Below are 12,799 nucleotides of genomic sequence, written 5' to 3'. Positions count from 1 at the left end.
CCCCAAAAATGCGATTTACATGTTTTTTTTCTTCATTATTATGCATTTTTTCACTGCTGCAACTTATAGTATGGAGTGACGTATAGTCCGGAAAATACAGTACTTCCTTAATGCGGGCTAGCGACTCCCACCGTGTAATGTCAGCTGCAGTACCTATGGAGCGGCCACTAGTCGATCTTGCCCTGGGACAGAGGGGGAATGTCTTACCCAGTTCTTATTGTAGATCCATGTGTCTTGCCCAAGGAATTGCTGGAATCGCACCGACCTTTGAGTCAGTGGATGCGACTGCTCTACCAATAATGTTTATATCGCTCCTATTTACTCAACCCTCCACAGCTCAAATCTTACCACTTTACAAAGAAAAAATAACCAAAAAATTCCCCGGTAGTGAAAATTGTTCCGTGGATTATTAATTAAACGATAAATTGATATAGTAATGATACCTTCATGCTCCTCCTCTTCCTCCTCTTCAGCCTCTGTTCCCTGGTATTTACTCTTCACGTAGTATTTCTTTCTGCGGATGATTCCTCGACCCCAACATGACCGCCGCCGCATCTTACGTTTTATATAATCTATAAAGAGAAGGAATGAGATTTTTAGATTAATTTTATACGTTCTGCAATGTGTCCATCAAGTAGTAAATGCTAAAGACAAACACTGACAAGGAGTTATCAAAATGAAGAAAGAAGAAATGTGAACGAAATTAAACGGGTTAAAGTGGATGTACTATGTAACTTTTCGGGTTGATGGTTTGCCACCTCCTTGTCTCCATGGCAATGTTCCAAAATATGGCATTAAACATGTTATCTAACTGATGAAGCACTTTTATTACTGAGAAAATACCTTGAAATTCTCCCAAAAAACAAATTCTTATTGTTAATGAGCCTTTTCACAGATCTGACCTGTAATTAGACTCATACGTGACAGATGTTTAAAGGGAACATAAGATATTTTCTGATCTATGTAATAGTGTTTCCTCATCACAAACAGATCTACAGTTGTATGTTGTTTCATTCATACATGTTTTACACAGAAAACCCTGCATATTTAGGCTGTGTTCTTCTCTCAAACTGAAAACACTCTGTTCCACCTTGTGATGTCACGTGGCAATACAGGAAGTGCTCGACTGTGTTTTTAAACTCCACACACCTTCACTAGAATCATTTTGGTAATTTTCATCCCTGGAATTGGAATCCAATCTAGTGAACTAAAGGTAAAAAAACCCTAAATGTTAACTTGAAAACTACAGCTTCATGCCATCACAAGGTGGAACAGAGCATTTTGAGCTTTGGAGATGGAGACGGATGAATAATAAAGTGTTACTCAAGCATGTGTGAATGAAAAAACTCCTCAAAAACATACCTGGAGTTGTGTTTTAACAACATTATAACTTGGTTAAGCGCTCACAGGAAGCTTTTGTATAGTATAAGACCCTTTAATGCCATACTGTGGAGCATTGTTGAAAAAAATAACATCTCCCCGGAGACAAAAAGGTTTTAGAGTCAACATGCGAAAAGTTGCGTAGTACATCTTTAAATAGCTTTGATGGAATAAAACTTGTCTATCAAAACTACTTCTCAGTTGCCTCCATCACCATATGTATTTTTTTTTTTTTTTTTTTAAACCAGTGTTTACAATGTACTTTGTTACATTCCACCACTGTATAATTGGTAAAGTACTGTACGCGAGTAGAATTTTTAAGTATCTGTACTTTGCTGTACATTTTACAGCAGATACTTTTTACTTTTACTGCACTACATTTGAGAGCAGTATCTGTACTTTCTACTCCACTGCATTTGTAAACAGGACTGAAAAGTAAAAAATAAATAAATAAAATAAAATAATGAAAATAACGATAATGATAATATATTTTATTTATAATGCACTCTTCATTCCATAGAATCTCAGAGCACTACAATAAAACAAGAACTTTAAACCAATACTAATTGCTAAAAACATCAACAGTAAGCTTTTCTAAATAAAAAGGTCTTTAGATTAGCTTTAAAAAAGTCCAGACTCTGAAAAGTACTTTTTAGCTGAGAGCCACACACATAATTTGAGGAGTTATTTTGACCATGTTCGTGGTAACATCCCGACTAGTTTTTGATTTCAAGCTTCGGCTTTGAGCAAACAAAAATAAGAAATTGATTTGTATTGTCACCGTCAACCAAAATATGTCTCAGTTTTTATCAATATCACGACACTTACACTTTAAAACACACAAGTTAGCAACACTTGTGTGAAATACTTTTACTCTTTACTCTTAAAACACATTTTTAAACGGGTGCTTTAATATTTACGTTGATTTTTTCATGTGATACTTTTACTTAACAAAACTGAGTACTTCATCCAACACTTGAAGCCTCTATCCTTAGGTCATTTGAGTATTTCAAACCCTCCAACCATTAAAATGACACAAAATAAATATCTACAAACACAGGACACAAGAACGTATTAAAACATGCAAAAACCATCCAATCAGAAAACTCCAGCCTGTTTAACACTCAAAGCTCTTGCTAAAACATCAAAAAGTTTAGCTAACAAAGCAACCAGCGTTGCATAAAACTAACAATAACTTGCAATTTCAAGACACTACAAAACGCAAAATATGTTTTATAACAAATGTCCCGCGGAGATGGACCATATTTAAATGCGGTCAGATGGCTTTTCAGAGATAAACAGCAGCGGGTGACTGAAGCTACCGGCTGGAGCGGTAGAACGCACTCTTGTTATATTACGAATGTTGGACAGTAATGGCACCAGATGGAGCATGGGGGGTTTTAAAGAGGAAAGGGGAAAACCAGAGCTCGTTTTCTCAGAGCTCTTCACGTGTCGCAAGCAGCTAGCGGTGAGGCGGGCCGGGTTAGCGACAAAAATAAAATGCCCAGAAAGAAAAGACGCTGTACTCGATTTTTTACACTCTGGAAAACATGAAAAACAGAAGTAGCTCATGTTATTTTATGGGACGATATTGAAATTTAGTGTCGCGATCATCACGGTCAAAATAATTGCGATTATTAACGATTATATCACAATAATTATTACAATTGCTGACAGTTTGAAATGTTATGGATTTGAATTATAATTTTAATCTTGACAATAAGTTCCATGTTTAAAGAACTGTTATAGTCTTGTACTTTGTCATCAGTGAAAAAAACTACGATCTAGCGGAGAATATTATGGATGAACAGGGCCGTCAACTGCAATTTGGGGGCCCAGGGACAAGAAGTGATACATGGGCCCCCGTCTAATACAAATTAATAGGAAGAGAGTCCAATTCTGGGCCCCTAAACCCCGGGACAACAGATACGTTTGTCCCCCCCCGTCAACTCCCCTATGGATAAGTCGCTTTTTCTGTACGTTCTGGTGATACAACAGCAATTATGTTTGTTGGCGATTATCACGATTATATAAAATGTCCCACAAACGATTATTGTCGACGCTTTTTTCCCCGATAATTGATATTATTGTGTATTTTCCCATCTGTAGTTACAAGCAGCTAGCAGTGAGGCGGTCCAGGTTAGCAACAAAAATAAGATACTCAGATATTAAAAGTATTGCACCAGATTTTTACACTCTTGAAAACACAAAAAACAGAACTAGTTCATTTTAAACTGTTTGCAGGGGTCTTATTACTTATTCCTCACTTGTACATTCAGAACATTCTAATTATTCACCTCAATGAGTTTATAAGCACATCTTATTTTGACCTCAAGAGTTGCTGAATGGGGTGAGACAAATTTTGCTCAAACACACGGGGGAAAAAATATCAGGTACTAGAATTAGATACTCATTTGAGAAGTTATTAATATTTAAAAATAACTTCAAGGTTTAACTAGATGGTTTTATTTGTGGATTTCAGCCCCGTCACATGCAACATTTTGAGGACTTTTCCCCCCATTCATACGATGTAATATTCTGTATTGTCATGGCAACGGTCTGAACTTATCATTCTGAAACCCGTACATACAGGTTTAGTGTTGATCAGAAGTAGCACAAGAGCACAGGGTCAAAATAAAAACTAGCCCATTATCTGGTGCTGAAATTTGCATTGGGCCAATTATAATATAGAGAAGAATGTAAAGAAGCCTTGTCGCTATGGAGACAGGGAGTTGCATAATGCACCTTTATTACTGAAATCAACGGGGCGAAATAAACAAATCGCAAAGGCTGGAATTATGTAGATAATGGAACGGTACAGAGACAAACAAACAAAATGACTAATCTTTTTATTGAAAAATCTTCATATTTCAGTCTCTCTTCAATGTTAATGCTCTTGTAAGTGCTAAAGCAGACATATTGTACTTTTATGTGCTATATAGTTTGAATCTTTTGAGCTATATAGTTGTATGTGCTATATAGTTTGAATCTATGACACTCGTGGATCGTTATAATTTGCACATTTTAAATCATAATATTCATCTAAAACAACTTAATAAAAGAAATTCGCTGAGCTCTGTGTTAGAAAAATGCAGTGTCCAATGGGAGCTGACGTCGCCGTAAACGTAATTACAACAAAGAGCCGTGTAGCTGTTGGCGCCCCCTATGGACAGCTGCACGTCACGCTAGCAAGCCGCAGATTTTTGTTCCATTTGTCCCAAAATAACAACGTGACACTGCTAAATCCTTCATGTAATCACCGGTTAAGAAAATAAATCTGAAAAATTAAATAAGTACGAAGCGGGGGCGTATGGTGGTAGAGGTGAAAACGGGATTGATCGGCAACATGGCGTCTTGAAAATAAGCGTTTAAAGATTACTCAAACATGCACAAATCACTCCAAAAACAACTTCGGTTGAGTAAAAGTTGAGAAGGAATAACTACAACATGTTTAAAAGCTCTGAAAAGTCAATTTTGTAGAATAGGTCTAATCGCAATATTGTCCAAAATCGTACAATCAACTTTTCAATTTTAATTTTCCAACACTAAAGGGAGCAAGTTTTAACCGCAATGTTTTTACCTTCAATTCTAACAGCTTGACATGGGTCCCAGCATTAAAACTGTAACATCAAAACGTGAGAGACAAGTGTAGATAGAAAAACACCGCACGCTACCACAAGTCAGCACTCTAGGGACATCTGAAAATGAACCTGACAATTAGCGGGGTTAACGCAGCCTGTCAGGACCACTGTACAAGATCTCTCATCTACTTCTACGTGCTTTTTTTAAAAACCATGGTTCATTTCGTAGGTTACCGTTTGAAGGTTAATTAATTTCTGTATTAACTTCTTTAAAGGGGTTCACAGCTTGACAGGGGAAACTGCGTCTATTCCACAACCCCCGAACAAAGTCACCGTCTTTTAAAGTCTGGAAGTTGGAAGTCTAAAGCACACTTGAGCAAAAAGTTAATGATTTGTATAAGTGAAGTACAGTGGGTCATTTAAATGTGCCAGCAAAGACATTTTCAGACCAGAAATTGTTTAATCAGCTAATTACAGGAAGGGGCTATAAAAGAGGAACGTTAAGAGCTTGTTGAGGTTTTATGATCAAGAACATTGGCCAATTATGGACTAATAAGAAGGGTGAAGTGCACAGACTAGAGTTGGTTCTTCTAATACAGAAATACATCACTAAAATGATAATGAGGAGCAATTTAAACGCATTAAAGGGCCCATATTACGCTGTTTTCTGATCTATGTTATAATGTTTCCTCAGCACAAACATGCCTGGAGTTGTTTTGTTTCATTCACACATGTTTAACACGCAAACCCTGCACATTAAAGCCGAGTTCTTCGATCAAACGGAAAACACTGTTCCACCTTGTGATGTCATGCGGTAATACAGGAAGTGCTCAACTGTTTTTACACTCTATACGCCTTAACTAGAATAATCTGGATGATTTCAGCTCTAGAATTGCCAATCTCTACTGGACAAAGGGCAAAAGGTAGCGGTTAACTTCAAAACTACCACTTCATGACATCACAAGGTGGAACAGAGCAATTTGAGCCTTGGAGATGTAGACAGACTAATAAAAGGTTAATTAAACATACGTGAATGAAACAAAATACATCGCCAAACTGTTTTTGAAGAGCTAACGGCATTGTAACATGGCTTAAAGGTCACACAAGTCAATTTTGCGTAATGTAGGACCTTTAATATTAAAGAGAAACTAAATATGAAATCAACTTTTTTGCTACTAAACTTCGTACATGGAGTTCTACTAGCATTAGCTACTGTTCCTAGTTCTTTTTTGGAACTTTTAGTACAAACTAGGCAGTTTTCTGGTCAACAACAGTCAAAAACTGAGTGCGTGCTGCCTCTAGTGGCCACTGCACTTTCGAGTGCTACATGACATCACAAAGGACTGCCCTGTTTAAAGCCAGGTGCTTCTGATTACAAACACCTGGGTGCAGAGGCGGGTTTTGAAGTGTGGATATCTATTAGACCAATCACACTGTTACTTTTATGTCCAGGCCCCGCCCCTGGTCACTCTCCACTTTAAACCTCCTTCAAATGTCGTGGGTGGAGTTAAAACCCACAAACTGTCACAGCAAAACGCGTTGTGGTTGGAGGCTGTTTTTGGAGTGCGATAAACATCCGAGCACGGAATATATAGATATAATGAAACTGTGTGGTTCTGGAGAAGAAATATTCCCTTTTCTGTCAGTCAATGGAAAGACAGCTGGAGGGTATGACTGAATAATGCTACGAAACTCGACTATCAGAGTTCCAAAAAACAATATTCAAGGCCAGTACATCAGACTAATTAACGTGAAGTCAAAACATGCGGATATCCATGGGCAGATTTAATCAAACACAGACTTGATAATTATAAGTTCGCCATGAAAGAAATAAATATTGAACAAAGCGAGAGAAGACGTGGTTTATTCGATTTTCACTGTAATAAAATGGCTAACGATCAGTATTGGGAAGTAACTATGCACCGAAAACACATTCAGAATACGAATTTTGGATAGTTGGTAGTTATTTTTTTTATGTGGTGGTTTTCAGAAGACAGAACTGAAATCAAAAGGAATATATTGAGGTATTTGGTAATGAAAATTTGTCTTGAAACTGCACAGTATTATGTAATGAGAGCGCATGTGTTAATACCATGTTTTACTTTAACACTAATATTACACATCACAATTTGACAGTATTTTAAAGGCCCTGTGCATGATTTTCCCCCATGTATTTGAACAAAATGTGTTTTGCTTTTACACTAACAGTATATATCTTAATGTGACGGTATTTTAACAGCCCTGTACATGATTTTTCCTCCATTTATTTGAACAAAATGTACAGATATATTGTGTAAGCAGGTCTTAAGCTCAAAAAATGTCCACTGTGTACTGTCTGCATCATTATAAAGTCTGAAAGCTGAGAAATTCTTATCAAGCTTATAATCTCTGTGAGTAATTAGGATGGTCCACATGCATCAAGCTAATGAAGAACTTATGACCACTGCAAACTGTTCAAATAAATTAGTTCTACTCTGTTTTTCGCACATTTTTAAGACAGTAAAAACATCAGGTACACAGTAATCCAATTGGACCATGTAGAGCGAGAGTCCGATCCGCTGACCCACAGGTTGGCGGTGCGATTTCAGCTCCCACAGATGAATACTCCTGAGGCACGACACTTAACCCCCCCCTCGCCCCCAGAGTCTGTGTACACTGCTGTATGAATGTGTGTGGATGGAATAGCAGTTCCTTGATGTAACCTGCTTTGCTTTGAGTGCCTCGAAGGGGGAAACGCATAATATAAAAATTGGACCATTTACCATACATTACAATATATACATTTTAATGCAGATATCCGGTTCTGTAATCTGTAACTTAAATTTTCCCCAACACTGCCAGCAATCCATATTTGAAAGCTGGTTAAAATTTCCTTCTCCTTGAGTCTTGCACTTTTGACTTTAATCAAAACCATGTCCAAAAGTACAGATGCAAGACTGGAGAGTTTCCCAGCGCCGTCAGTCCTGAGATGAGATGTATCTGCGGTTTGGGTTTCCTTTGATATGATCTGTTATTACAAGACGGCGATGGATTACACGCCAGAGAAGGAAAGAAAACCTATTCCTCTTTGAACTTCACTGGCATATGGATTAAAAACGCACCTGCCGGGAATCTATGATGTTTTTCCCAATCAATAGGACGTGTGTGTGCAAAAGGGGGTTTAATTTGTCTTTTTTTTAAAAATGAGTTTTGTTCCGTTTCCGAGTGTGACAAAATAATATAAAAAAATAATCCATATTTTAATACCAAAAGGACATTTTATTTTGCATGTAATTTATCATCCTCTTTTCCTCCTTTTGTTGTTTTCATTTTTACATCTTTTTTTTTGTCATTAACCTGTTTTTTGACTTCCAATCTTCAGTCTTTGACCACTGGTTTGGTTCTGCTTCTCAAAGTTTTTGTTTAATACAGAACTGTCACCTTGCAACGTGTAGTAATCGGTCATAAGCTTTTTTTTCCATTCCAGGACAGGGAATATTGTTACGTGGTGAATCCAAAATGATATCCCTGTATTTTTATTATTATTTTTTTTTACATCAGTCTGGTCCCCACTCGCTCCATCAGCCATGAAATCACATTTGTTTATTTTAGTGACACGTGTGTGAATCGAAGGAGCTCATTGGTCCGCTGTTGTTTTGATCAAAATCACATTTCCCTCACCTCAGATTAACAGAATTTAGTGGTTCGCTTATTGATTCTGATGAAACTCATAATGTTTCTCAGTCCCCTGCATAGACTGTATATACAAATGGACATAGATAACCTGCTAGCTGCTAAGTTAGCCAACTGCTGAAAGGCTTATAATTTTGTTCTTAAAATTTGATCCTGGTGTTTTTATTTCACTATTGTATCCTTAAATCAAGATATGAACATTATTAACAGACAAATCAGGTCCCATCTTTCCCAGAGGGTGCTCCCATAACATTAGCAACAGGTTTGATTGACAGAGTTGCTAAGCACCTACTCCCTGTTAAACCACCAGTGCCAATCTGGAACAGCCTCATTCCGGATTGGCTCTTTGGTTGCAGAATTCCAAACATGGAACTCTGCGCCAAATTGGCCCCTATAACTGTTAGCCTTGATGAGCTTCATTTGACTGGAGCCAAATGCTATGAGTGACGTCACACTCACTTAACCCTATAGCGCTGGATGCTATCGTCGCAGATGGACTCGCGGTTACGGACTTTCCATTACCGTAATTGTGCCATTGTGTAAATTCAAACGGCGTCTCAAAGCAGAGGAATGTGGATATCTAAAAATGTTACTGTCATTACGGTAATCTCCCTCCGTTGTCCCTCGAAGACGACCAATCAGAGCGCAGGTGCCGCGGGGATTTTTCCTGTCACTTAAAAATGCGTCAAAGAAAAAATGCGGATGGATATGTAAATTAGAGGTAGTTGTGTGAAAAACTGCAGTACATTCTGATACTTCATTTAACATGATTTTTATGGCTAAAAGAATAGGCGAGCTATACTGATCTATAATGTGCTCAGTGCTTAAAGGGTGAATCCACTTCTTTAAACAGTCTTTGGTTCCTTGCGATACATTTTCTTCTTAAGAGCCTTATTTGTTTTGATACGAACAGACCATGTGTGTCTCTGATTGGCTAATCCATCAGTTAATCACGCCCATCTGAACTCAGGAAGATGCAACCAATGACTAGTATTGGACAAGTGTGTATTTTAACTCCCAAGCCTGAAATACTGCCTACTGCTAAAAGATGTGTCAATGTATTTTTAATATGGCTCTCAGAAGGCACCACAGCATAAAGATATGAAAGAAAATATGATGGGAGTTAATATTAAACACTTTTTTTTTTTTTTTATAGTTGCCCTGTTGCACTTTTAACCCTTCGTCAACACACACGCAAGCCCACAACAAACAATCAATGTAAAAATAAAGAGATGTTTCCCGGGGTCAGACGTGACAACTGTGGAAAAGCAGTGTTCTCCAGAGAGGGTAAAAGGTGAGACAGAGCATCGCAAATGGATCGTCATATTGGCCTCTTAAATAATGCATGAAAATTGGCAGAGCATGAACGGCCGACCACACAGGACACACACTGAAGCGAAGAGGAAGGAGGAGAGATGAGGGGGGAGCAGCGTGAGTGGCAGAGAGAGCACTTTGTAATAATTAAAAGTGTCATGGCTATGGCAGAGACTTGTGAATGAAGGCTCATTTATACTGCACTCCAACGCATAGGCACGTATGGGCCTTTATTATACAGACGCATGCACTGTCTAATTAAGGCGTACAGGATATGAGGTACAGTATTCTATAGGCAGTGCTTGGAAGAATACTTAACACTTGCAGTAAAATGTATTAAGTTAAATGGTCTAATCAGTGTACTGTACTTTAATATAAGGCAACTCAATGTTAAAGTATTCATAGTGTAAAACGAGGACTAGGATTAAAATTAAAGCTTTATGTTTGTTATGCATTTATTAAAACCTAATGGAAAAAAAATGGAAAAAATAAATAAAAAAAATCGCACATAAACAAAAGTAGTGTTTTTATTTTCTAATTTGAACACAAAAAAATAAAACTATAATCTAGTATCACAATAAATTCCTTTGTATTGATAGTCAGATATAGATTTTTATTTATTTTTTTTACAGATACCATATCCGATACTTGTCTTGCTGTTGTGGCGAATCAACCTTTCGCCTTTGTATAAAAATAATGAAAAAATGTATTTATCTGGGAAATAAATAAAATTGAGGACAAACCGGGAGTGACACATGGAAACACAATGAGGCACTGCATAAAAAATATCAGTTAAACTTCCGATACTGGGCCGATATTGATATTTGGGGAAATTCTCTGATATCGTTGATAACTGTTGAACGATCCTTATTCCTTTGATTTTAGATAACTGTATTCTGAATCCCGAATACCAAATGAAAGATTAACTCTACCAGAATAAAACAAAGACAAAACCAGACTCTAAATTCACCAAATGTATATAAAGGAATCCACATACCACTAGAGGGAGCTCACGTACACCACAGTTTGAGAAACACTGGCCGACAGTACCTGGGACAAACGCCACGGTTCTGATATTTTGTCAAACGTAAGTTATACTGACGATTAAACTTTATAATTCTCTCCACTGTAACGTGATAACAAATTTCAGGCTGTATCACCGTGCTCCAGATGCGTTCAACACGAAACAGCTGTAGACCAAATCAACCATCTGAGTCAAGAATCAAGGGATGGTTTTGGTGACAGATGGGCAGGTGTGAACAGTTTTCGAAAAGGCAAAACTACTAGGAGCGTCATGCACAACCGCGTCTGGAGAGTTCGAAATGTTGAACAAAACAAACAGTTCAGGGGCAACGAAAAGATGGCTGAGGTTCAAAGAGAATGGGCAGAGGTGGGTAGTACTCAGTTACATTTACTCAATTACATTTACTTGAGAAACTTTAAGAAATTGTACTATTCAGAGCACTTTTCTCAATCGTACTCTTAAAACTTTTGGTTCCTCTTTCAACTGTAAGTCTACAAGTGACAAAAGCTTTATGTCGATATGAAATGTGAAATGATTTGAACATTTGTGTCTTGCAGCGCTCCTTCAGATATGATTTAGTTTTTCAAATTTTTGTTTTGTTCTACCAATTACATTCACTTTAAATTATAAACTAGTGTTACGTCTCAACAGTTACTCTTTAAAAGTCCGATATTACACAAAATTGAGCTTTAAACCATGTTATGATGTAGTTTTCTCCTCAAAAACAGACTTGGAGTTGTGTTTTGTCTCATTCACACGTTTGAGTAACACTTTACTTTTAGTCTGTGTATCTCCAAAGCTCAAAATGCTCTGTTCCACCTTGTGATGTCATCTAGTGGACGTTTGCAAGTTAACAGATACATTTTAACCTTTAGTTCAGTAGAGATTTGAGAGAATCCAAGGGCTAAATACACCCAAATGATTCAAGTGAAGACCCATGGAGATGAAAAACATAGTTGAGCACTTCCTGTATTACCGCATGACTTCACAAGGTGGAACAGAGTGTTTTGAGAGAAGAACCTAGTCAAAATATGCAGGATTTGTGCGTTAAACATGTGTGAATGAAAGAAAACACTACTCAAGGAAACGTCATAACATCAGAAAATTTACTTTTTCACTCCTGTGTAATTTCTTGGAGCACTACTTTCTACTTCTACTTGAGTAATATTATTTTAAAGTAATGTTACGGTTACTCAAGTACAATTTTTGACTACTCTACCCAGCTCTGCGGATGGGTTACAGCTCATTTGGGACAAACCATTTCTGAGCGCCTTTTGATAAAATGTAAAAATGAAAAATCCAACCTGTCAAAGCAGATGGGCAACAACAAAGTCAAAAAGATCCCAAGAACTTGTAGCTTCTGATCCTCCATTTGAAAAATCACTATTTTGGAGAAATACGCTTCAGGAGGCAATTTAGTGAAGCAGATGGACAATTTAATAACACTTCCAAAGGCTTAGGGTAAAATTGCAAATTGAAATTTCTGATTCACTGATTTATCATTTAATATTTGCAAATTATTAAACAAAGCCCAGAAACCACAAATGAGGAAGAATGATTGTGTTTTTGTTGAGTAAAATTTCTAGAAGGCCCATTCAGAAGTTCCACAACCACCTCATATTTCAAGTCTTGGCACGTTATACTACAGTGTGCAATGTGGAACTTTTCTGGTGAAGGGTACACCACTTGCTTGTTTCCGTGGTGATGTTATTGTTTTGCTTGGAATAGTATGACATTAAAGGTGCTATATTACACAAAACTGACTCTTGTGAGCTTTAAACCATGTTATAATGACGTTACCTCCTCAAATGAATACCTAGAGTTGTGT

At 37.3% G+C, this 12,799-nt stretch overlaps 1 protein-coding gene across 4 annotated transcripts in view; it reads right to left on the bottom strand.

Moving 5' to 3' along the window:
• atad2b (ATPase family AAA domain containing 2B) overlaps positions 1 to 12,799 on the bottom strand; it is a 146,785-nt gene that overhangs the window by 50,014 nt on the left and 83,972 nt on the right. For all 4 annotated transcript variants that reach the window (XM_055232040.1, XM_055232042.1, XM_055232043.1 and 1 more), the window contains exon 25: positions 444 to 572. In XM_055232040.1, coding sequence (XP_055088015.1) covers positions 444 to 572 — 129 coding nt within the window. The remainder of the gene's footprint in view (positions 1 to 443; positions 573 to 12,799) is intronic.

This window comes from Periophthalmus magnuspinnatus, chromosome 24 (genome assembly GCF_009829125.3).
Source record: "Periophthalmus magnuspinnatus isolate fPerMag1 chromosome 24, fPerMag1.2.pri, whole genome shotgun sequence".
Classification (NCBI taxonomy): Eukaryota; Metazoa; Chordata; class Actinopteri; order Gobiiformes; family Gobiidae; genus Periophthalmus; species Periophthalmus magnuspinnatus.
Note: the sequence above shows the minus strand (reverse complement) of the source record. Positions and strands in the feature narration are given on the sequence as shown.